Below are 22,087 nucleotides of genomic sequence, written 5' to 3' on the forward strand. Positions count from 1 at the left end.
ACCTACAGAAGTGCCAACACAATTCAAAGGGGTTTAAATTCAGTGGGAATCTGCATCATTTGGTACCTAATGTGCCTGTAAACCTGGCCCTGCTTGTTGCTTTCTTTTCTATTTCCTATTCCCACAGGCTGAGCACAGAAGATGACATTATCTTCTTTACTAGCAATTAGAAAACCCTCAAAAGGTTCCCTAGTCAGTGAGATGCATGTGGAGGGTAAAGTTCTGGCAACACTGAAATCAGTGGGAAGGTTGTATTTGTCTTTCATAAGACAAAACATTTAGCCAAAAAAAAAGGGTGGGTGTGTGTAAAAATACAAAAAGCACTCACTTTTTCAAGGCTTTCAGCAGTCACTTCATTGCAATTTGGATCCATCTTTCTTCAGAATTTTCTTTACTGATGTTCTAAACATAAATTAACTCTCAAAAGATTAAAGTCATCAGACTTAGGAACAGGTTATTGTGAGCTGAGCCGGTGGTGGAGAACTACTTCTGATTTCATGGACTTCATTTCTAGGACCATGTCCAAGATGTCTGTACTTAGTATCTGGCTTCCTGAATTCTCTTGATGTCTTCTTGATTCTGAAAGAGAAGAACTAGCTAAAAACCCCACAGAAAGTACAAATACAGTTTTGAAGCAATGACCATACACAAAGCAGTTTATCAGTTTGTCTCAGGAGCCTTTAGGACTGCCTCCAATTACTCAGGCCAGAGTTTCTGATGATGCCGTTGGTCTTAACCAGAGTTCGGCTTGACTGGACAAAACCAAACGTTCTCCCATCCGTCCTGGCTCACAGGGACTCACAGATCCACCTCTCACAAGGCATTGGTAGTCTGCCTGCAAAAGACACCTCAAAAGTAAATAGCTTTGAAATAGAGCACAGTCAGAATGAGCACAGCCATGGCTCCTGTTAGCTCAGACTTTTCCATTTCCAGCCACCGGTACTGGCAAATGTTCCCAGCAGCAAAAGAAAAGCAGGACTTGCAGATTAGGGCATTACAGCAGGGGCAAAACTCCTCTGTCCTAGCTCTTGCTGTTCTTCCCCCTTTATCTTCTGTTTGTCAAAGACACGGAAACAGAAAAAATCTGCTCCATTGCAGAACTCCTGCTTTAAAGACTTGACGTGGCAAAACTGCTTAATGAAACCCCCCTGATGCAACAAGCATGACATTTGACAGTTACTCCTATGCCCTACTAGCAAGTGCAGCACTTCACCAGTTCAGTGTGCGGTGAAGGACAGTCCTGAGGGGGAAGCGGCAATGGCAACAGGATTTGAAAGTGGATGCAAACTCTGTCCTGCTCTGCCACTTACCAGTACATGTTTTGATGGCTTTTGCCTCTTTCCAACAGCAGTTAATCAAGTACACTCCCAAGAGCCACGAACTCACTTGCCCTCCACCATCCCAGCTCTTCAAGTAAACCTTTCTTGCACAGCTGCTTGGATCCTAGATGAGGATTCGGAGTAAATCCAGTGCTTCCATGATCACTGCCATTGTAAGCCATGTCATGATCCTCAGTGCCATGCTGAGGCACCGAGCTGGTAACCAAGCATCAGGCAGTGAGTGCCTGGGCATCCTCAGGCAAGGCGCTACCCTACACTCTCTGCCCACTCAATTCAATCAATGATTGCAGCTCTTTTCAGACAGGAACTCTCAGCTGGGCGCTGCCTACCACCGTACACTCTTTCATCCCCAGCTGCAACGTACTATAATAGTAAAAAGGAAAAAATGTGGAGAAAAAAAAAAAGGCTGGGGAGACAACGGTAGTGTGTAAGTGCTAGAGAAAGCATTGAAAACTCTCCTCCAGCAGTGCCACACCACCGGGGCTCATGCCTTCAGGAAGCAATGGGTAAGGGCTCCATCCTCACACTAGGGAGAACAGCTAGCATTTATTTTTGGATACTGCCTTCCCCCGGCAAGTCAGCCCTGGCTACTTAGCCCATCAAAAGTGCTGACCAAGTCGCAGAAGGCCAGGCATGTTTCGTGCACAGAGTAGTTGCTCAAATCAGTTGCCATCATTTGTAAGGGCCACTCCGAATTGCATTTCTCTCCGCTGTCCCCATCCTTTACTTTCTCCACGCCTCTACACGCTCACTACAGGACTTGCTCCCAATCAAGGTTTCTCTACTCCACTGCTTTCATATCTGAGTTGGCTCTTGGGATTTACCTGGTGACTGTCCATCCCCAGTTTATTACAGACTTCTCCTAGTCCTGCCTCAGCCTCCAGCTTGCACAGAGCTCTGCTTTAATGAACACACATTCACGTGCTGCAGGCTCGCTGCCACATCAGATTTGAAGGAAGAACAAGCCTTGCAGACCATGGAAGTGCAGTTCCAACCTTTTCCCCTCTACCACCACTGTGCTTGCCCCAGCCAGCAAAAGCATGGCAGACACCAGCTTACTGCTGGGACAGTGGTAACACACCTCTGTTACCTCTTGTACAGCAAGAGGGAGCAGCCCCAAGGCCAGCACAGTCAAAAGGAGCTTAAAGAGAAAACCACTAACAAAACAAAACCATGGCTAACATGGGTGTGGAGGGTAGGGTTCATTCATTTCAAAAGTGACATAAAATACTTCTGATACTGAGCACATTTCTCTCTTACCCTCTTGTACTCCCTTTCTAGTGACCTTGTAAAGAGTGGTACATACACATTCAGGCTCAGTTGTGGCAAACCCAAAACAAGGCGAGCTCTCAAGCACAGAGTTAATTTTCTTCCACCTCTTTGGCACGTTCCAGTGTCCTGTGTGGAAAGCACGCCCTGCACAGCTCCATATAACACTGCTGCACAGACATTTTCCTCCACAGCCCAAAAACTCAGCCTGGGCTAGCTGTGGTCCATCCGGAGCCAGAGCTACAAGCTGACAGGGTTTAAAAGCCTTGCCAGTTTTGGCAGATGAGCCTGTTGTTTCCTTAAACAGGATCTTTTTAGCATCTTTTTGGAGTTTACAAGGTCTCTCACAACAGCTCCTAGAAATGCCATCAAAAGGCTTCCAGTGGTCTGTGAAGGTTCGAGTCTGGGTCAAACACGAGCTATCTGCTGTCACCTGATTTTGCAGTATCAAGTTCCCAAAGAGCAGCAAATCCTGTTTTCAGAGACAACCATTCCAAATGGTCTCATTTATGATACCTTACTGATAGAAATATCTCACTGGCCCCTGTTCAGCATTCACAAGAGTCAGATAGGACATTCCCACTGATTTCACCAGGCTTTGGAATTAATCTTTCTGGGAAAACTAATGAATAAAGGCTTGTTAAAGGATAAGTTTGTTAACAAGCTTCTTAAAATAATTAATGAAATGAAAGGCATGATTAAAGATGTGGTTTTCATCTGCAAATGCTTTGAACCTTTAGTATTTTTGAACAATGGGAATTTAATAACCCAGTCACCTTAAAAAAAGCGTTTTGTGTAGACAGTGGTGAAGACATTTCAGACACATGAATTCTCCCACATAATTTTTGTCATTGTCTCATTATTTACAGTCTGCCTGCTTGATTGTATCCAGTCACTCTCTGCAGAAAGGGTAGAATCTGGTGTGGGGGGCTGTTTTGGGTTTGGAACTTTATTCAGCCTTCCTCACACAACCAGCACAACTGGCTGCTACCGCAACAGAAATAAAACTTTGACAACCAGCGTGAGAGAAGGGAAGTTTTAAGGAAAAGCAAATCACAGTAACTACACACCTTTAAAATGCGACAAGAGATCTGTACAAGTAATATTTCTAACTGAAGGGATCGTTAACTAGGCTAACCTATATGACAGAGAGAGCAAGACAATCCTTTTTTACATGGGCTCAAAATATACCTTTTAACATCTGAGAAAGTATATTAATGAAAAGTCTCTATACATGAACCATTAACTCTGACAGCTATAAAATGAGACTCAGTGAAAAAGCCAGGTAGCAGTAGTCCTGAACCAAACGTGGTATAAATCACACTTTTCCATTTTGATGTCTACTTAGGACAGGTTCAGGCAGCACAAGGAAGAGGACAGAATACAGGTATGTCTTAAATTAATAATAGACTTGGATTCCTAGAATACTAGGAAACTTTGCATTTAAGTTCCATGTACTAACCAATATAATATTTTTAAAGCATTCAGGGGGACATCCACCTCTGCAAGTAACAGGAATATTTTACGACCCAATACAGGTAATTCCTTCTCTAATTGCTCCCTGTAGCTAGTTCCACCACTCACATCTACCAAATCATGCCGTAATGCACTGTTCTTCACTCCAAATCACATTCGTAGCATGGTGCAGTGAAAGCAGATATTACACTGGTTGTTGCATGACAATTACGTAACTTTTAGGAAAACAATTAAACAAGGATAATTAAACTTAGAATTGTTCTCAACACAGTATTCTAAAACCATTTATAAAGGTCTTTTATAACATTTACTGTTGCAAAATGAGAGGGGAACTTTGTGTCTGCATTAGTTCGGGGATGAAGGCCTGACCCTGCAAGGAGACGGATATTCAGTCTCCAGGCCCTGAACACGATCAGCATCTCAGGACCCACTACCAGTTGTTCTAGTGCACCAGTGAATAGCTGCAATGTGCAGCACCTACTAACATATAAACTCTTCAGCTTTTGCCAAACTCTTTCAGCTTTTAAATTCTTTTTTTTTTTTTTTAATCCATACTTTCCATCTTCCTTTTCCATTTGGTTTGAAAACATGTGCAGAAAGATAGTTGGGGGCCACCACATCCCTCGTGATTGTGCGTCTCTCTCCTTGTCTGCTAGCATGTAACCTCTTGCCTCTTTGTCAGATCACGCAGGTATTCAGCGTCAAGAGCCTGTTGCTGCCTTCCGGAGGGCTGCCGGCTCTCCAGCCCACCTGGGTGAGTACGATTGCTAGCAGCAGATTTTCTGCTCTCTCTGATAGTTTTAGCAACCCCAAATTAGCCCTCAAGCAGTACCGCCGATCTTTTCACATGTCCTGGAGGAGGACCAGGGCAAGCCTCCTGCACTGAATGTCAACTAGCAGCTTCCTGAATGCAAAAGGCATAAAGGCACAGCTCAGTAACTGGTGAGCTGTTGTTTCAGGCCGTGGGAATTAACATCTACCACAATGTTTGCAATTTTCCTTATTTGTTAGTCAAAACAAGAAACAAAAAACAGCTCTGTGCAGCCTATCAGGTTTTCGATCGAGCTAAGTCTTCTGTTCCTGTTCCCGTTCCCAGGAGCCTCCAGGCTGACTGTGACCATAGAGGTCGCCTTTAATACTGAGGGTAAAACATCACCCGTACTTCCCTTCCTCCCTGGCTGCACAATTCACAATTCACCATCCTTCACCAGCAAGCAGCAGCGCCTTCAGTGGGTGCTCTGCAAGGCCACCAACAACTTCCCAGGGCCCCAGCATGCTCAGACCCCTAATGTCTGGACCAAGAGATGTGCTGGCTAATCCTCAGGCTAGCCGAATTTTGCCAAAGAAGCAGGGCAACATAGTGCTGAGTCTTGTTTACATCAGTTTGACCCCACCTAATTGCTTAAGGCACCTTAAGGTCACCCCAAAGGTGATTACAAAGCACAAATTTCCCATCATGAATGACACTGTTTTCTTCATCACAGAACAAGAAGAAATAAATGCACAAACACATACTTGCCATATTCTCAACGAGTCCTGATCTTTTTTCAGCCCAGGTTTTGGCAGTTCAGATGTCTTGCTTGCAAGCCGCCGATTTTTCTAATAATCAAAGGGAAATTCCTGAACAAGTCCTTGCTTTCTTGGAAAGGAGAGTTTATCTTGATCCTACCAAGCACCCGCAAGCTGCTCTGCAAACAGCAGCGATCAGTTCTGCGGGTTTGGCCGGGCTGTTGAGGAACGTCCCCTCAGCAGCTCAGGCTAGCAAAAGGGTGTGCTGGAAGAACAACCTCCCCGACACACCAATTGCCTGCGCAGCTTCTCGCTTCACATTCTTCAGAAGGTCCCAGCTCTTCCAAGCGCTTCACAAGGCACATTAACTCTCTTGAAATCCCTTATTCACTCAGCCCAGAATTTTTTTTCAGGACAATTATATTGAAGAGCTGTGGTGGTGGTGTCTTAGGTTTTTTTTCTTTAAAGACCAGCCTTGGAGTATTTTAAAAGTCAACCCTTTATTTTTATGGGTGTCATCAAGTGGGGGAAAATAATAAAGAAAAAAAAGCTCTTGCAGTATCAATGCAATTTAGAGGAACACATCCAAAGATCTAAGAGACATATTTAAAATCATAAAAAAGATTAGTGCTTTGAAGGCAGTGATACGGTGCTCCTAAATATGGCTTGAAGTGTGTACATAAAGGTTTCCAGGTTTACTGATTTCCTTAAGCTCCTCATTGTTAGTAATAATTCACTGTATGAACTGACCTTTCTAAACTGAGTCAGAAATTTGTAATCGCCAGTAATTCCATTAATTTAAGTAATAATTTTTCTTCTCTTTCATGTTTGAAAGCAATGGAAACAGACTCGTGGAAATCTGGATTGAGCCTTTTTGACACAGGTAAATATTTAAAGCATCCAGTAACTAGTTTGGGAATAACTGGTTTCCATCACACACGGGAAAAGCTAAATCTATTCATCAGGCCCACGACACTGCTGATAACAATCTCATTTTAAGGAGTAATTACAGTATTTAAAATGAGACATGAGGTTTACATCTTAGTAGTTAAAATTATTTTGTGCCTGCATCAGTCTCAAGTTCCTGCCTAAAGCAGGAGCAGAACAGATGAGCTCTGGAAAGAGTTGTCAGCTATACTGCAGGAAAGGGGTTCTAGCTATATAAGAAGGTATTTTGGGAATGCCACACTTGTGATCGCAGCCTAGAGCTGAAATCAGCGAAGGAGAGGACAGATTATTCTGATGTCAATGTACTTAGGAAAGACAGTCACATAAGAAAAGGAGGATTTAAACTGAGTGTAAAGAATAATGAGATTCACAGAAGTTTTCTGACATTTTAACCTTAAAAACTGAAAGTATGGAGATAACATTTTTATAATTACTGGTGAGGGAGGGGAGGAAATCTCTACCTTGTAGCAGGTTCAGGTAGCGACAAGACCAAGACTTGTACAACCCTTAATTAGGATTCTACATGTTCAATATTTAAGTGACCACTTTCCCCAGGAACATTTAAAGCAGACTAGACAAAGCACAGGCCAACTCATAACAGGGTACTCTCTCACTAGGGGTTGGAACATCCAATATAAGTTTCGTTGCTGGAGAGAGCCGTGCTGGTGGCCCTTGTAAAGACCATTCCCTTGAACATTCTGCCTGCTTCAAAGCTGAGGCATGACTGATCCTTGCACTGGCTGCAATGAGCAGCGCAGCCCATATGCACTACCTTGCAAATCCAATGTCAGCAGTGGTGTCTGTTGAGTCCAAATTTGCATTGTCCCAAACATGAACAGACCTCCCTTCTTCAGCAGCAGTAGTCTGAGCCAGAGAGAGGAAGCATTTCTATCCTCTGTAGCTTAATCCATCACAGAGCTTATTTAGAAAAAGCTACAGCACTAGGGCCAGGGGTGCAGAGGGGTATTTTGAGGCAGAAAATGACAAATTGCATTAAATGCAATGAGAGGCTGGGTGTGGGGGAAGGGATGTTGTATTAATAGTTTCTCAGCAACTGAAGCGCTTGCGTAGACTAGTGTGATAAAGTCTGATGAATTCAGATTGTCACTTCAAAGGAATGGTTTCTGGCATGGATGTAGTCACTGCTGTCTTGCTTAAATGAATGGGAAGTTTAATCAGCACCGACAGCTGTGACAATCAGTGAAGGGAACTTTAATTAGCATGGAGTAGACTGCCCATGCAGCAAGTTGAAATTCCCATGGCAATAACAACATTAAATTAGACTAGCGGAACAGGGAGGCCCATAGAGACTGACCACCTCCCCAATTAGTTGGGGAAGATTATTTGGCCGGTGACCTTATTGTTACACTAAGCACAAATCAGCAAGCTGACCCACAACCTTCAGGAACTGGTAATTGCACTGGCAGATAAAAATGAAAAGTGCTGCATCGCCTACACTTAGGTCTTCCACACCAACAAAGCTCATGTCAGCTCTATGCCTGGGTAAAGAATACTGACTTTATGAGACGAAGATAAAAGCATGAGGCAGATGTATAGGCAGCTTCCCTATACAATTTAGTTGCTAAAATGAATGGCACCTGTTAATATCTAATTTCACTACAGTGTTAAATCCACCTACTTTCTGTTCTGCAAATAAGGAAAGTTGGGGGAACTGCACATATGGGATACCAAGCTGGCATATGTGAGGTATGCGGTGCAGAGGCTGCAGGATGAAGCATGGCTTTGGTGTATTACTGGGGAACTGTTATGTGCCCGTGTATAATAAAGCCTGTACTGGAACATACACAGTCAGCAGGGCAAGGTGCCGACTATTTCAGATTTTAAAGAAAAAATCCCCACAGTCATTCGCATCCATGTTGTTGACAAAGACAGGTTATGTACGGGTCCAAGTCATTGCCTCCATTCTCTTTCTCTCTCTCTCTCTCTCTCTCCATATTGCCCATAACGTCTACATCAGATAAACCCACCATAAGCCAGTTCTGCCAGCAAAAAGAGCCATCTTGCCTGCCAGTCACCCTCTGCCCAGGCACCTGCATGGCTAGGGGGTGAGCTGCCTCAGGGAGCTTGTCCAGTCCATTGCTAACCTTTTTCTTTCTTCCCAGTTTAACTCTCCTCTTTCCCCCTTCTCCTTGCATCCCCCTGACACCAGGCAGGCACAGGGGCTGGTGGCGAGGCAGAAGCAGGCAGGTTGCATCACCTGAAAAGTGTCTGTGGGACTGTGCCAGCAGGCATTTACACACAGGCAAAGCCAGGGCAAAGAGGTGGCATTGCCAAATCATACTGGCAAGCTTTTTCTCTCCTGGGTTTGGGAAGCTGTGGCTGCTTCTGGAGCGGCAGGGTCACCAGGCACGAGCGCACAGCCCAGGGCTACTTGGCCCTGCAGCCACCTCCTCCAAAATGCTCCCCTGCAGCTCCAGCTCCTTGGCTTCATTTTGCCTGGCTGCTGAACCATCCTCCTTCACATCTCTCCAAGGAGCAGCCGCGGACACATGCCAGCCGAAGCCCAGAATTCGCTCTCCTCCTCTAACCCCGTCCTGTTTCCCCTCCCTGCACTGCTGCTGCCACTTGTGCCTCCCCAGGCCACACTTGTGCCCCTGCGTGCCTGAAGCCGCTGGGCACTCTCCCATCAAGTATTTTCAGTCAAACTGCTTCTCCGCCACCACTGCCCACAGTGCGTCACACGGCGGAGGGTTTACCGCCTGGGCGCAGCAGCTCACTCGTGCTGCGTGCCCTCCCTCCGGCCGCTGCGCGCCCTTCCTCGGGCCAACGGCAGGTTTGGCCCCGGCAGCCAGACTGTCAGGCCTGAGGCACACCAGAAACACTTGCTGCAGCAGATGTCCCTGGGCAGACAAAATTCCTACAGCGTCCTTCCCTCAAGCATTGTTTAGGGCTTTTGTTTTCCTGCAGGATGCAGGGGCTGTCACCCCTGCTCCAAAAACTTCAGCTGTCCTCAGCCAGGAGCCAGCACCCCGCCTCAGGCAGTGCTGCCCCAGCACCACCAGCTGCCTCTCCCTGCTGGCGTTCCCCCATGCCAGCGGACCTCCTGCGGGCCAGCCGTGCCGCCAGTGGTCTCTTCCCTGTTCCTCGGCTGGGATCTCATCCCAGGTGTGCAGAGGACGAGGAAGACGAGAGGCACAGGCCAGCAACGTGCTGGACAACGGCTCCAGGCAGCAGGGACAAAGCCAGCTGGAGCTGGGCTCACCAGCCCGCTTTCCAGCGGGGCCAGCCTGCTCTGGCAGCACAGGCCGGCTCCACTGACTGTGAGGCATTTGTGGCACCACAGGCAGTGCTGGAGTAGGGAGAGAGCCCCTGTGCCCTGTCCAGAAAGTGTCTGCTCCAAAGCACGGGCAGGAGCATAAGGAGGGCTCTGCATGGCACCACCTGCTCCCAGACAAAAAGCCACACCAGCTCTGCCAGTCACAGCCAGGGAAATTCTCACACAAAGAGATCACTAGCTCTTGCCATAAACAAAGTAGGGCTAGCCTTTGTGCCCTTGGCCTATTTCATTTATACACAACCCCACGGGCCCCTGTATGAGGCCGAGCCCAGCGCTCCAGCTAGCTCAGCGTCCTGTCTCTAGCGACAGGCAGCAGCAGATAGATGCCTGGGGATGAGCAAAGCAGAGGGAAGGCACGCAGCGCTGCTGTTAGCAGGTCTCTTTAGTCCCTGCAGTAGAAACTTACTTCACTGGCAGCTGAATCAAAAAATGAGAAGCCAAAGCAACCTTTCTGTCCTGCAAGGATGCTGCAGTGTGCCATAGCCTCCCAGCAGGGGATCCGGCATCAGGACAGCTTTACATTAAGCACTCTGTAGTTAGACTTAATACAAACTTGGCCACTCAACCAAAACAATGTGCAGCTTTCCGCATGCAGATGGAAGGACTCAGAGTAGTTGTATTTGTCCCTTATGAGGCATGGATCATTAGACATAAACTGGAATGGAAATGGAGGTGATGGAGGGAGCTGAGCTGGTATTTCTCCTCATTTTCTTGATTGTTTTCTGCATTATTATGGCTTGGACATTAATATCTTCAGCAACCAGCTTAGGCAGTGCAGGCACTCAGAGCTGTTACATCTCCTATCATATTTAGGTGGTGACCTTCATTGATGTCCCTTTGCCGCTTGCTCTCTTTACATACACTGATGCTCTCATGCTTGGCTTGCTCATGGTTGGCTGCTGTGGAAAGACAAACCCTGTGGCACCTAGTAACTTCTCATCTTTTTTCTATATTATGCTCACACTTTCTAAACGTACCTTTTTACTGTCTCTCTGAAGCCTGTAGTCTTTCCTCAACTTATTTGGTGATGAAGACTTAAGGAAGTCTTTTTTGGGTTTGGGGTTTTTTTATATATAAAAATTAATATGTAGTTTACAAAAAGAATAAGCCATTCTGATGTTCTTTTGACCAACTACTTCCTTGGTGAGTGTTCCATTTGGGGCTTGTCTGATCATTGCTCGCTCTCCTGTGGATTATCCCAGCTAAATCCCCTTAATCTTGTCATGCTGTACTGAAAAGAAACAGCTCTTTGCCCTTGCTCAGGAAGGAGATACTGTACTGTAGGAGTATCTCACCAGACGTTCAAGTCATGAGTGAAGTTCAGCATTTTCAAACCTTCTGACACCAGCCTGATGATGCCCTGCAAGTCAGTGCATCTCAAAAGGATATAAACTCACGTTCCCAAGGCTGCTACCATCTAAATATCTCAGGTGCAGCCTCAGCTAAAATCCACCAGTGACCCATGAGACTGTTTCTCATGACTTGACTGTAGCACTCTGCCACCATTTACCCCGTTTCTTTTGTGCTTTGCAAAACAACCCAGTCCTCCAGGAGCACCTGAGGAGCTGTAGCTTGCATTGCTTCCCCAGCTGTAATGCGGTGGGGCGAGCCGCTGCCCGCACCTTCCTCTCCAGACCGAGAAGCAACATGCTAAATCTCGTCTGCTTCAGACTTTGTGCAGCTTGTAAAGCACAGGTGAAGCACAGTGAGCCAGCGGGGTGGCAGCACTGGTTCTCTCGGGGCAAAGTGCTGGGAGATCACCACCCTGCACCACGGTCACCAGCCTCCACACTGGAGGAACCCTCTACTTGCCCATGCTGCTCTCAAGCCCTTGCAGCAAGGGGAATGACTCACAAAGGGAAGTCAAAGTTGGTGCTTGGAGAGATTTTGGTGGCTCTTCCAGAGATGCCTCCACTCTTGTTTTAGTACAGAAGCAATGTAGGTGGAAAAAGATTAGCTCCAAGGATGTGCTCCCCATCCTCATTTCTCTCCCACATCAATCCTCAGGCCAGGGGGGACCCTGCAGCCACCCCATTGCCTGCTTCCTTCCAGAGTGAGGGCAGCCACCAAGCACACACCAATGGAGCCTTTCCTTTCTCTCTCTAGGCTTCAGTTCAAAGGAAGAATTGAATCCAAAGCCGCTGGAGTCCATCTCCCAGGGGAACCCAAGTACGTACTTCACAATTAATTTCATAATTAAGCAATATCATCTTATTAATTACACATTGCTAGAATGTATTCAAATGAAATAGCAAAAGATAAGTTTTCAAGAAAGCCTAAGAAACTCAAGCAATGCATTTTACCCTTGCAGAGGAACAGCAAGCTCTCTGCTGATCCCCCTCATACACATAATTGTTTTTTGCTTCTACAGGGAAGGAAATAACTGCCAAGATTTAGCTTACCTGGGCAGGGAGATGGTGGCTGCTCACCGCTACCTCTTCCCGGGCAGTATCAGCTCCACGTTCCTGGGGTGCAGAGCTTCACTCAAGGACTTTGGTGGTGGAGGACAGCAAACCAGCATGTTGCAGCCAGGGTTAGGTGCGCAAGCCTTGCTGACCAAAGCAGGCTCCCGGGGCTATGCTGAGTGCAGGCACCCTTCCCACAGCAGTAGGTGGGAGGGAAGAAACCACCTGAGCAAGGGACACGGCGCCTGCCACAGCAAGGAAAGAGGAGATGCACAGGGAGCATCAAGGATCCCTCGGTCTGGGGATGGAGGTGTAGGGTCCCCTGCTCTGAAAAGGAAATCTTCTGCAGCCCTTTGCAATTAAAGGCAGATTTGCTCATTAACTCATCTTCAGATGGGGCCCAGAGTAGAAGGAGAAAGAGAAAGCAAACTCTGAGTGGAGAGATGGGGTCATCTGCCGCCTCCCTCATGGGAAGACACCCTGGAGAAGGGGCTTCATCCTCCCACTGGTGCCTGGGTCCTCTCTTACCCATCCTCCAGCAGCTGAATGCCGTCTCTCACAGAACTGGCATTTCAAGGACTCTAAGTTGACTACTGAACCAAATGTCTATATATTCCCATACGGTCCTCCCAATACTTAAAAGTATTTTTTTACCTATCAAAGATGTAAAATACACCTAAAATTTATACAGAAATATGGGAAAGTAGAGAAGGGGAAGGATCTGTGCTACAGACCAAGCTGCCTGCAGGAAAGCAAGGCTCAGTGTAGCAGAGATGCAAGCAAGCACAGCTGTGTTTCCAGCAGTTGAATTTAGATAAGGCACACCAGAATCAAAACTCTCATCCTGCTGATACCTCTAGGACCATAAAAGCTATAACCCAGATCTTGCCTCCCCGCAAATCAGAAAGAGCTTAGCTACCTACAGAGCAACTTTAGCCTGTGCTCTTGCAGAGTCCTACTAATGTCCCGGCACCAAAATACTCCTGCTGTCTCAGTCCTCCCCAGAAATTAAGTCTGTATATAAGTGTATGTAAATCTTTGCATGCCCAGATCCTACTGGCTAACAAACTCCCCACTTTCCACACATAGACTACATGGTGAAGCTCCTTTTGAAGGACAGGAAATTCGGGAAAACTTGGCCGCTAATTGAGGTATTATTTGTTGTGGGTTCCCGGCCTAGCCTCACGATCTGCTGTGAATGAACACGGTTCTCAGTCACGCTTCTATAATTCAGCATTATTAGAATTAGAAAAACAGACAGCTACGGGAGAAAAAATTGAAAGTAATGAGATGGGAGGCAGTTGCATAAGCCAGTAAGAACAATTGGTGCTTTGTAGCCTTTGGGCTACCTAATCATTAAAACACACTATTTTGGACAGTCTGATTGGTAGGAGGCATCATCGGAGGGAAATGAAGAGATGGGGATGACCCGGACGCCAGAGGGGGAAAATGTTAATTAGCGCTCTAGTTAAGCCAAATTTTGATCCCGCTCCTGGTCGCAGTCCAACCGATGAATGTTTTACCACTAACTTGCAGAGACATAAAAGCAAGCTGACAGTGATGAAGACTGCATTCGCAAAGTGCAAAGATGAGGTTCAGCTGTGCAATTAGAGGGAAGAGTTTGTTTAGGTGTAGGCATAGCTTTTCTAGAATACTGCTTTCAGCTCAGAGAGGCATAACACAACAGCACACTGCTGTTAAGCCCACAAAAGTGTTACCAAGGAAAGCCCTGCAGTCTGTGCTCTGCAGGTGGCCAAACCACAAAATCCAAGGGTCACATCTGGCTATACAAACTCTCACCACCTCTGGGCTGTGAATAAAGCGGGCTGAGCCCAAGCCCAGGCTGCAGCTCTGAGGGCACAGGACAGGAGCCGGCTTGCTCCTGCACGGCTGACCTCTCCTCCATAGCCCCCAAACACCACGTTCCCAGATTGACCCCTGGGGACAGCTCCTTGCCCTTTTGTCACCCAGTCAGGCTTGGATGTTGTAGGGGAGAAAATCATGCCAAGGACCATGTTTACTAATAAGTAGGACAGACTTGAGCTGACAGCTGTGACTTGTCCTTGTGAAAGGCTTTTTGGTAGAGTTTGTGCAGCAGGACAAGTCACTGGGCGCACTTTTTAGGCCTTTGCTCCTCACAGGAAGCACAGCTATCAGAAAGGGCTAAACTTTTTTTCTGTTTGTGTGTCTCTTCTCAGATTGCAAGGTTGATTTGTCCTTCTTGATGGATGGGAGCTGGAGCATCGGTAAACGCCGCTTTCAGCTCCAGAAGCAGTTCCTCAGTAACATGGCTCAAGCCCTTAGCATTGGCAGCGCTGGTCCTCTGATGGGCATCATTCAGTACGGGTAAGAGCTTCTTGTGCAGCTGCTCCCCTTGCCGCAGGCCACGACTGCACACTCTGGCAGCTGTAGCTCTGCGGCTGACACACGGTTAAGGTCTCACTCCAGCTTTCACTCAGGAGCCAGATAGCACAGATGGGTCCTACAGCTTTTGTATTGTTGCATATGAAGCAAAAACTGACAGTTGCTCTCATTTCTTCTTCTAGTGATGACCCTTCCACAGAATTTAACCTAAACACTTATGCCAACTCCAAAGACCTAAGAAATGCCATCGAGAAAATCTCACAGAAAGGTGGACTTTCCAACGTGGGTAGGTGATGGGGCTGCTTGCATGTCCTCAGCTCGGGGAGGCTCCAGACCCTGGGTGGTACATACTCCTCACCGGGTGCGGAGGCTGTGACCGAGCAGTGGTCAGCGTTAGAGTACAGCTGGCGAGGGGGTACCACTCCCACCATGACCTGCCTGCGTTGGTCTGAGGCATTGCCACTCTGCCACAAGCAGACAGGATTTACCTTTCTCCTCGTGGGCAGGTGCCCCTGAGCCATCGGGGATCCTTGCTAACCCAGCCTGCCACCCCCAGCCCCTCTGGGGCACAAGGAGGGGGCAGATGGGGCTCTGCATAGGAGGGCTCAGAAGGCACTGGCACCGACAGCAGGAACCTCCCCTCCTGCTCGCACAGACACAGAAACCACTTTCTCCAGCTCTCAACAGGCCTCCAACTCTTTTTTTTTTTTTTTTTCCCCCTACCTTTTCATGAGGTATTATCAGGCAGAGTGCTTCCAGACCTGTAACTCATCCTCATCTCTTCTTTTATTCCAGGGAAGGCACTTTCATTTGTTAACAAAAACTTCTTTTTGGATGCTAATGGAAACCGAGGTGGAGCTCCCAACGTGGTTGTAGTGATGGTGGACGGGTGGCCAACTGACCGAGTGGAAGAGGCCTCCAGGCTGGCTAGAGAATCAGGGATCAACATTTTTTTTGTCACTATTGAAGCAGCTGCTGAAAGTGAGAAGCAGAACGTTATCGAACCAAACTTTGTGGACAAGGTACTTACTGGGCTGGGCTATGGCCAAGAAGCTTGGCTCTGACTACATTCTCCAAGCTGTTTCATTTGGGGCATTTCCCTTTCCTTCTTACCACTTACGGTTATTTCTTGTTCTGCTGTCCTGCTTATACCATCTTGAGGTCTCCTGGGCAAAGAGCCAGACAGCAATGCTGAAGTCAGAAAGGGAATGAAGTCTGTCCTGGTTTGAGGCGCATCACAGAGCAAATGGCTTTTTAATGACTAAACGTTGGCACAAATCTGCAGTCCTATCGAGACAAGGTTTTCCAAATATACAGTAGCATGACAAAGCACAGTTGCAGCCTGAGCTTTCCACAAGCCTCCCTCTGTGCATCTCCCACCTGGCAAAGGCTGAGGAGCCCTGTCAGCCTAATGTCACTGTTGCATTTATGAACAGGTCCCATACATGCAAATGTTGGGACACTCCCAACACAGGCACAGCCCAGTTGTTCAGCTATACTGGGTAACTCAAAACATTTTGTTTCCACTGTTGATCTGATGCGGGTTATTTTTCTGTTGTTTGTTTCTGCTGCTATGGACTTCACGGTAGCTCTTGGAAAAAGAGTAAATCCCTGCCCTATGCAGCAAAAAAAGAGAACGCAAGCCTTGAACGTTTTGCATTTGGCACTAACACAGTAGCTGCCTGCTCAACAGTGCTTCAGGGCAACCTGGCACCCGGTTATCACAGGAGGTATCTAACAAGTGCTAGAACAGGCTGGGCTCAGGAAGCTGGGTCGAATTATCTGGTATTTTCAGAAAACAGATTCTCATCAGGGCTGTATCACTCTGCCATGAAATAATCTCCCATGAGTTTCAGAACTGCTCCAGAGCTGCACTGTCTCTGGTCAGCATTTAATTGGATTGCAGTCTCATTTACATGTAGTATTTTTAAAAGGACAAAGCTACAGTGAATCTCTGCAAACCTGCTAGGGACAGAAACGAGAGTGGGCCCAGAAAACAAAGGTAAAGAGGGAGCAGTGACTTGATACTGCTGCATCACAACACTAAAATAACATCAAGAGCAAACAAGATCAGGGCACCGTGAGGAGCCTAGACTGTAACTCCCTTGGAGCTGTTAGGCTTTATGCAAGTCAAGACCAAGCACCAAAAACCAGTGCCTCAGTCTTTCAAAACACTCAGATACACACACACAGAGCTGATCCATAAAGCCTAGCTTAACAAAATATTCTTACCTAGAGGCCAAAGGCATTAGCATTCACAAGGTGCTACAGCCAAGGGCAATTGATCCAGCCTGTCCCCATCACTCCCCCACCCCTTTGCTTGACTTCTCTCACTCCCTCTTCTGTACCACCTCTACTCCCTACCCACACCCACCTGACTTCCACTCACGCTGTAGAAGCCTCTGGCAGATCTACTCCCTACAAGTATTCAGTTTTAAAAATCAGTGTGGGTTGTTGGGTTCTTTTTTTTTTTCACTATTTGGCAGAGCCAGCACAATGGGGAAGCTTTATAAAATTTTTGCATTTTCACCAAAATTGCCCGGGTTTTTTTCTTCTTAGAAGGGTATGAGCCAAGGATAACCCAACTTCAGCCCCAGTTTTCAGTTCAAGATAGCAGGCAAAGGATTCCTTGTTGCCCTAAACAATCGGAGCTGAAGTTGCCACCTGGCAAACACACAGGCTCCCATAATGTCCACTGGAGCCACACTAGCAGCAGCTCGGTGATTTGGATGCTTTTTCTGCAAACAATATAACTCATCTAAAAAAGCTTGACAGGTAGCAACCTTGCTTATTACATTTCTTTCACTACTACAATATCAGCTCCATCCTACAGCTTTAAAAAAAAAAAAAAAAAAAAGGCAGGAAAAACTGTCTCATTACACAAGTATTTGTGATGTTACGTTGACATCATTTCCCAGGGAAGCAGATGGTCATGGAGAAGAGGCCGGTTCGGACTCCAGCATTGCTCTTTCCAGGAGTCTATACTTACAATTTAGCTACATACTGAAACACACAGACTGAATGTTCATTGCACTCATCCCTGTGTTGCCTTGCAGGCAGTGTGCAGGACAAACGGTTTCTATTCCATCAATGTGCCCAGTTGGTTCAGCCTACACAAGGTGGTGCAGCCCCTAGTCAAGCGGGTCTGCGACACCGATCGGCTGGTTTGCAGCAAGACGTGCCTCAATTCAGCTGACATTGGTTTCGTAATTGACGGCTCCAGCAGCGTTGGCACCAGCAACTTCCGCACAGTTCTCCAGTTTGTAGCCAACATCAGTAAGGAGTTTGAGATTTCGGACACCGACACCCGCATCGGAGCCGTTCAGTACACCTACGAGCAAAGGCTCGAGTTCAGCTTTGACAAGTACAGCACAAAGCAGGACGTGCTGAGCGCTATCAAAAGGATCAGTTACTGGAGTGGTGGGACCAGCACGGGAGCAGCCATCAGCTACGCCTCAGAGCAGCTGTTCAGCAAATCCAAACCCAACAAAAGAAAGATCATGATTCTCATTACAGATGGCAGGTCTTATGACGATGTCAGAGTGCCAGCCATGGCAGCTCACCAAAATGGTAAGCTCTTCTATCACTGCCTGCTCTCCCTACATGCCTCAGCATTCATCCAGGTCAGAGAAATGCAGTTTGCTATGATCTGAATGCACCGGATGAAACTTTATGAAGGAAGAGTAGCACCTCACTCTGGGGTCTTGTTGAGCTCTAGTAAGACCAGCATCTGTTTGATATCTGAATGAGGAACTCGGGGAGGGGGTGGGGGGAGATAATAAAAAATAAATAAATAAAAAAAAAATCACAGAAATCTAGCAAAATGCTACTATGTCTGGGAGATCTCAGGGGATTTCAACTGTCAGTAACATATGAAGCCTCCTCTGGCTTTCCAGTCAGGATAGACATACATCTTCCAACACACTTGTAAGATTATTCCATTGAAACAAGAACATGCTCAGGAGCCTATTGTTCAGATCCAGAGCAGAAGCTTTACTATTGTTTAAGCTTTTTTGCTGTTGGCAAAAGGTACTTGCACAAACTAGACATTTCCTCCAATTTGAAAATATCATTTTTATACAGAAAGAGAACACTGCAACTCACTGCCCACATCTTTGTGGCCTAGCAACTACATTTGCAGTATTGGTCTTAAATAAAACCAATTCAATGACAAATAACGCTGTTTCTAAACTCTGGGTTTCTTTCCAGGAGTTATAGCTTACTCCATTGGAATTGCTTGGGCAGCCCAAGACGAACTGGAAGCCATTGCCACAGACCCCGATAAGGAGCATTCCTTCTTTGTGGATGAATTTGACAACCTCTACCGTTTTGTCAACCAGCTCATCCAAAACATTTGCATAGAATTTAATTCCCAGCCACGGAACTGATGGACTTGAGCAAAGCGAGAGCCTTGGGCACCACGCTGAAGGCACACCATGTGCCACAGGAGTAATGCCAGCTCTCAGTTCAAGAAATACTGGAGGTGTTTTTCTCTGGCACTTTCCAGTCAGCAAGGTTGATTCCAGCTCTGTCCCTATGCATGATAACGCTCTGCGTAGACTGTTGATTGGTGTTGTTTTGTTTTGTTTTTTTTCTTTGCAGGCTTCAGAAACTCTGATTTGGATGGATAGTGAAAGAGGCAGTAAACATGGAGGAAATAACTGGACCTGTTTGAAAAGCTGCTTCTGATATAGAGCCCCAGCTTGTCTGATTCCAAACTCTGGGCACACACAAGCTCCTTTAAAATGTACCACCTGCTTCCTGAAGCGGCCAGGTCCCTTTCAGGGGGCAGCCATGCTGCTCAGCTCCTGTGGCAGCAGCACCTCCATGCGGCACTGCCCACCAGATGACAGACACCCAGGTTAAAGCTGAAATACCACTTTTTTAAAAAACTTTTTTTTTTTTGAGGGGGTGGGGAGCACAATACAAGTCAAATTTGAGTACCTTCTTAAAAAAGGGCACTCTCCATACAGCTGTCTTGCCAGTAAGTTAAACTTCAACTAGTGTAAACTCAAGCATTGAGTTTTATCCAAACCCAGAGACTGGAAAGCTGTGGGACCCTACAACTGTTTGTCAACCCCAATAAAGCCCTAAATCCACAAAGCAGCCAACACACAGGAACCGGAATGTACTCTCCTACAGCACTGCATTAATATTTGATTTTGAGAAGTGTCTCACCTCCTTAGCTCCCTTGCTCCGCTCTAACGCAGCTCAAGGCCTGCAGGGCCACAGGAGAGCTTCCAGGGCAGAGGAGACTCTTTGAGAAAAAACTGTGGGTTTAGATTGCTTGCAATTGGAAAAGCATTTGAAACCCATCGCCCTAGCGTTAAACCACAGCTCAGAACAGCTTACGGCAGTCTCGAGTGTGAGGAAAGCTATTCGAGAGCTATTAACAGGATTTAAGAGGGAATTATCTGAAGTTCTGTATTATACACTAGGAAAAGCAGCATTTTCAGCATTTACAGACACCGTCTCCCAAATTTGGGAGAGACGTCTGTTTTATGGATTAATTTCAAGATGAGCCTATTACAGCCCTGGCTTATTCAAAACACATGGTTGTCTCTTAAGTGAAGCACTAGCCATACCACTAGTCAGTAGGGGAGGACAGACACATTAAGAGGGCCAAAAGAATCGCACTTTAATTAGGAAGCAGCAGTTGCTGGTTATGTTTCCATCCAGTATAACATAAGAAAACATGTTAATTAAGCAAAGTAAGCAAAGTTATCAAAGGAAAGGGATGGAGTTTCACAGCCAATAAAAGCATGTGTGTTCCTACACTTTATGGCAATCAAAGCCACACTGCATCAGGTTTGTGGAACTGATAGGAAATAGGGAAGAAATTAAAACTCAAATTTCACATCTTATTCACAAACCAGACTTTTAATAGCATTTATAGTTTTAATAACCGTGACCCAGCATGTTTATTATTCACACAAAAATGTTAATTGAAGTAAATCGCCATAAGGGAGACTCCCTTCTGTCAACAAAAGTAGCACCATCTTTTAAATTGTTATGTTTGGAAATATGACTGCAGCAGCTGAAAAACTACCAATTAAGTAAATGTAATGCAAACTAATGAGAACAGCAGATTCTGCATGATCTCCCTGGTGCGGTAACAGAAGCCAGGCTGGGGTCCTCTCAAGAGGTTATCAAAACCAATCCTGGACAAAACAGCAGTTTCACACAGGAAAAATTCAGACCTTCCTCTTTAGAACAAACATTCAGTTCCAGATTTAACTGAACACCATCAATACAATGCTACCAGTACACAGAAGGCACAGGGCACTGCCAGCATCCAAAAAAGCAAAACAAAGACATGAAATATATTTGTATGCAGGGGTCTTAACATTAATCTGTGGTGCTGCACTTCCACAGCAACAGCCTCTTGGCTTGAAAAAAAGATAAAGACTGAGAATAGAGAGTTAGGTAGAAGCAGAGCAACGCCTGATACCCCCCCCCATCTCCTGACCCACCTCCCTTCACTACCCTTCCGCTGAAAGCAGAGGGATATTACATGGGCTGGACAAAACTCAAGACACACAAACTGAATTTACTGGGGACTTCAGTTCAGACACCAGATTTATTGTCTGAAAACTGTTTGCTTGGTTTTTAATTTGGGGCTAGCTGAGCAAGAGGCCTAAGTCTTAACATTTAGCTACTCTTAATATTGTGGTTTAATTTTTAATGCAACAGCTTACCACCGCATATTGTTTTCCATACTGGGCGCACTCTTGCGGCACGGCAGGCTGGTACTCTGCAGACTCCCCAATGTTTCACTTGTGCTCTGCCAAAAACACAGCACAGACGGCCGAAACATTAGGAACAGTTAGAGCCACATGTGTTCTTTAGGATAAGCATTGTAATTTCTTCCAAAAGCTTAAACCTCAAGCAATGACAGCGAGCTTTTAAATGCTCTTTCACAGGGAAGTTGCACAGCTATCTTCTGTGTCAAGCATTTACAAAGGGCGCTTCAGGGTTTGTTGTTGTTTAAATGGTTTCTCTTAAGTTTACAGAACTCTAGTGTTCGGTTCCCAATGTGCATTTTTATTAACTTCTTGGGATGACCTTGAAATTGCTCGATCTCAAAGACTGAAAGTGGTTTAGTGTTTAATCTGACTCATCTAAACTTAGATGTGCTATTCCTAAACACTGTAAACTTAAGCATAAGCCTCAAAACTTGTAAAAATACACCCTTCCATTAACAAAAGCAAGCACAGAACACACCTCTCTTAACCTTTACCTTTCATAGCAATCAAAATACTTGCTATCTAATTAAGTCTCTAAATACTGTTTTATTAAAAAACAAGATAACTTACGTATAAATCTTCATAAATGTTTGAGGGGGTGTATTTGTTGGAAGAACCAGAACTCCTTCTGTAACATATACAAGCTATTTTGAGCTTATCAATACAAATTGCTGTATCTTTTGCAATAAAATTGTCCCAAAGGCATATGCAGTACATATCATCTCATATGTG

General features: G+C 46.0%; 1 protein-coding gene across 3 annotated transcripts in view; it reads left to right on the top strand.

Annotated features, from left to right (window-relative positions):
* VIT (vitrin) overlaps window positions 1–21,021 on the top strand; it is a 50,571-nt gene extending 29,550 nt beyond the window's left edge. For all 3 annotated transcript variants that reach the window (XM_037405078.1, XM_037405080.1, XM_037405079.1), the window contains 10 exons: window positions 3,958–3,996; window positions 4,091–4,147; window positions 4,768–4,839; window positions 6,430–6,477; window positions 11,947–12,009; window positions 14,444–14,591; window positions 14,792–14,895; window positions 15,405–15,631; window positions 17,666–18,179; window positions 18,819–21,021. In XM_037405078.1, coding sequence (XP_037260975.1) covers window positions 3,958–3,996; window positions 4,091–4,147; window positions 4,768–4,839; window positions 6,430–6,477; window positions 11,947–12,009; window positions 14,444–14,591; window positions 14,792–14,895; window positions 15,405–15,631; window positions 17,666–18,179; window positions 18,819–18,997 — 1,451 coding nt within the window. In that variant the 3' untranslated portion in view covers window positions 18,998–21,021. The remainder of the gene's footprint in view (window positions 1–3,957; window positions 3,997–4,090; window positions 4,148–4,767; window positions 4,840–6,429; window positions 6,478–11,946; window positions 12,010–14,443; window positions 14,592–14,791; window positions 14,896–15,404; window positions 15,632–17,665; window positions 18,180–18,818) is intronic.
* The last annotated feature ends 1,066 nt before the right edge of the window (window positions 21,022–22,087 follow it).

This window comes from Falco rusticolus, chromosome 12, assembly GCF_015220075.1.
Source record: "Falco rusticolus isolate bFalRus1 chromosome 12, bFalRus1.pri, whole genome shotgun sequence".
NCBI lineage: Eukaryota > Metazoa > Chordata > Aves > Falconiformes > Falconidae > Falco > Falco rusticolus.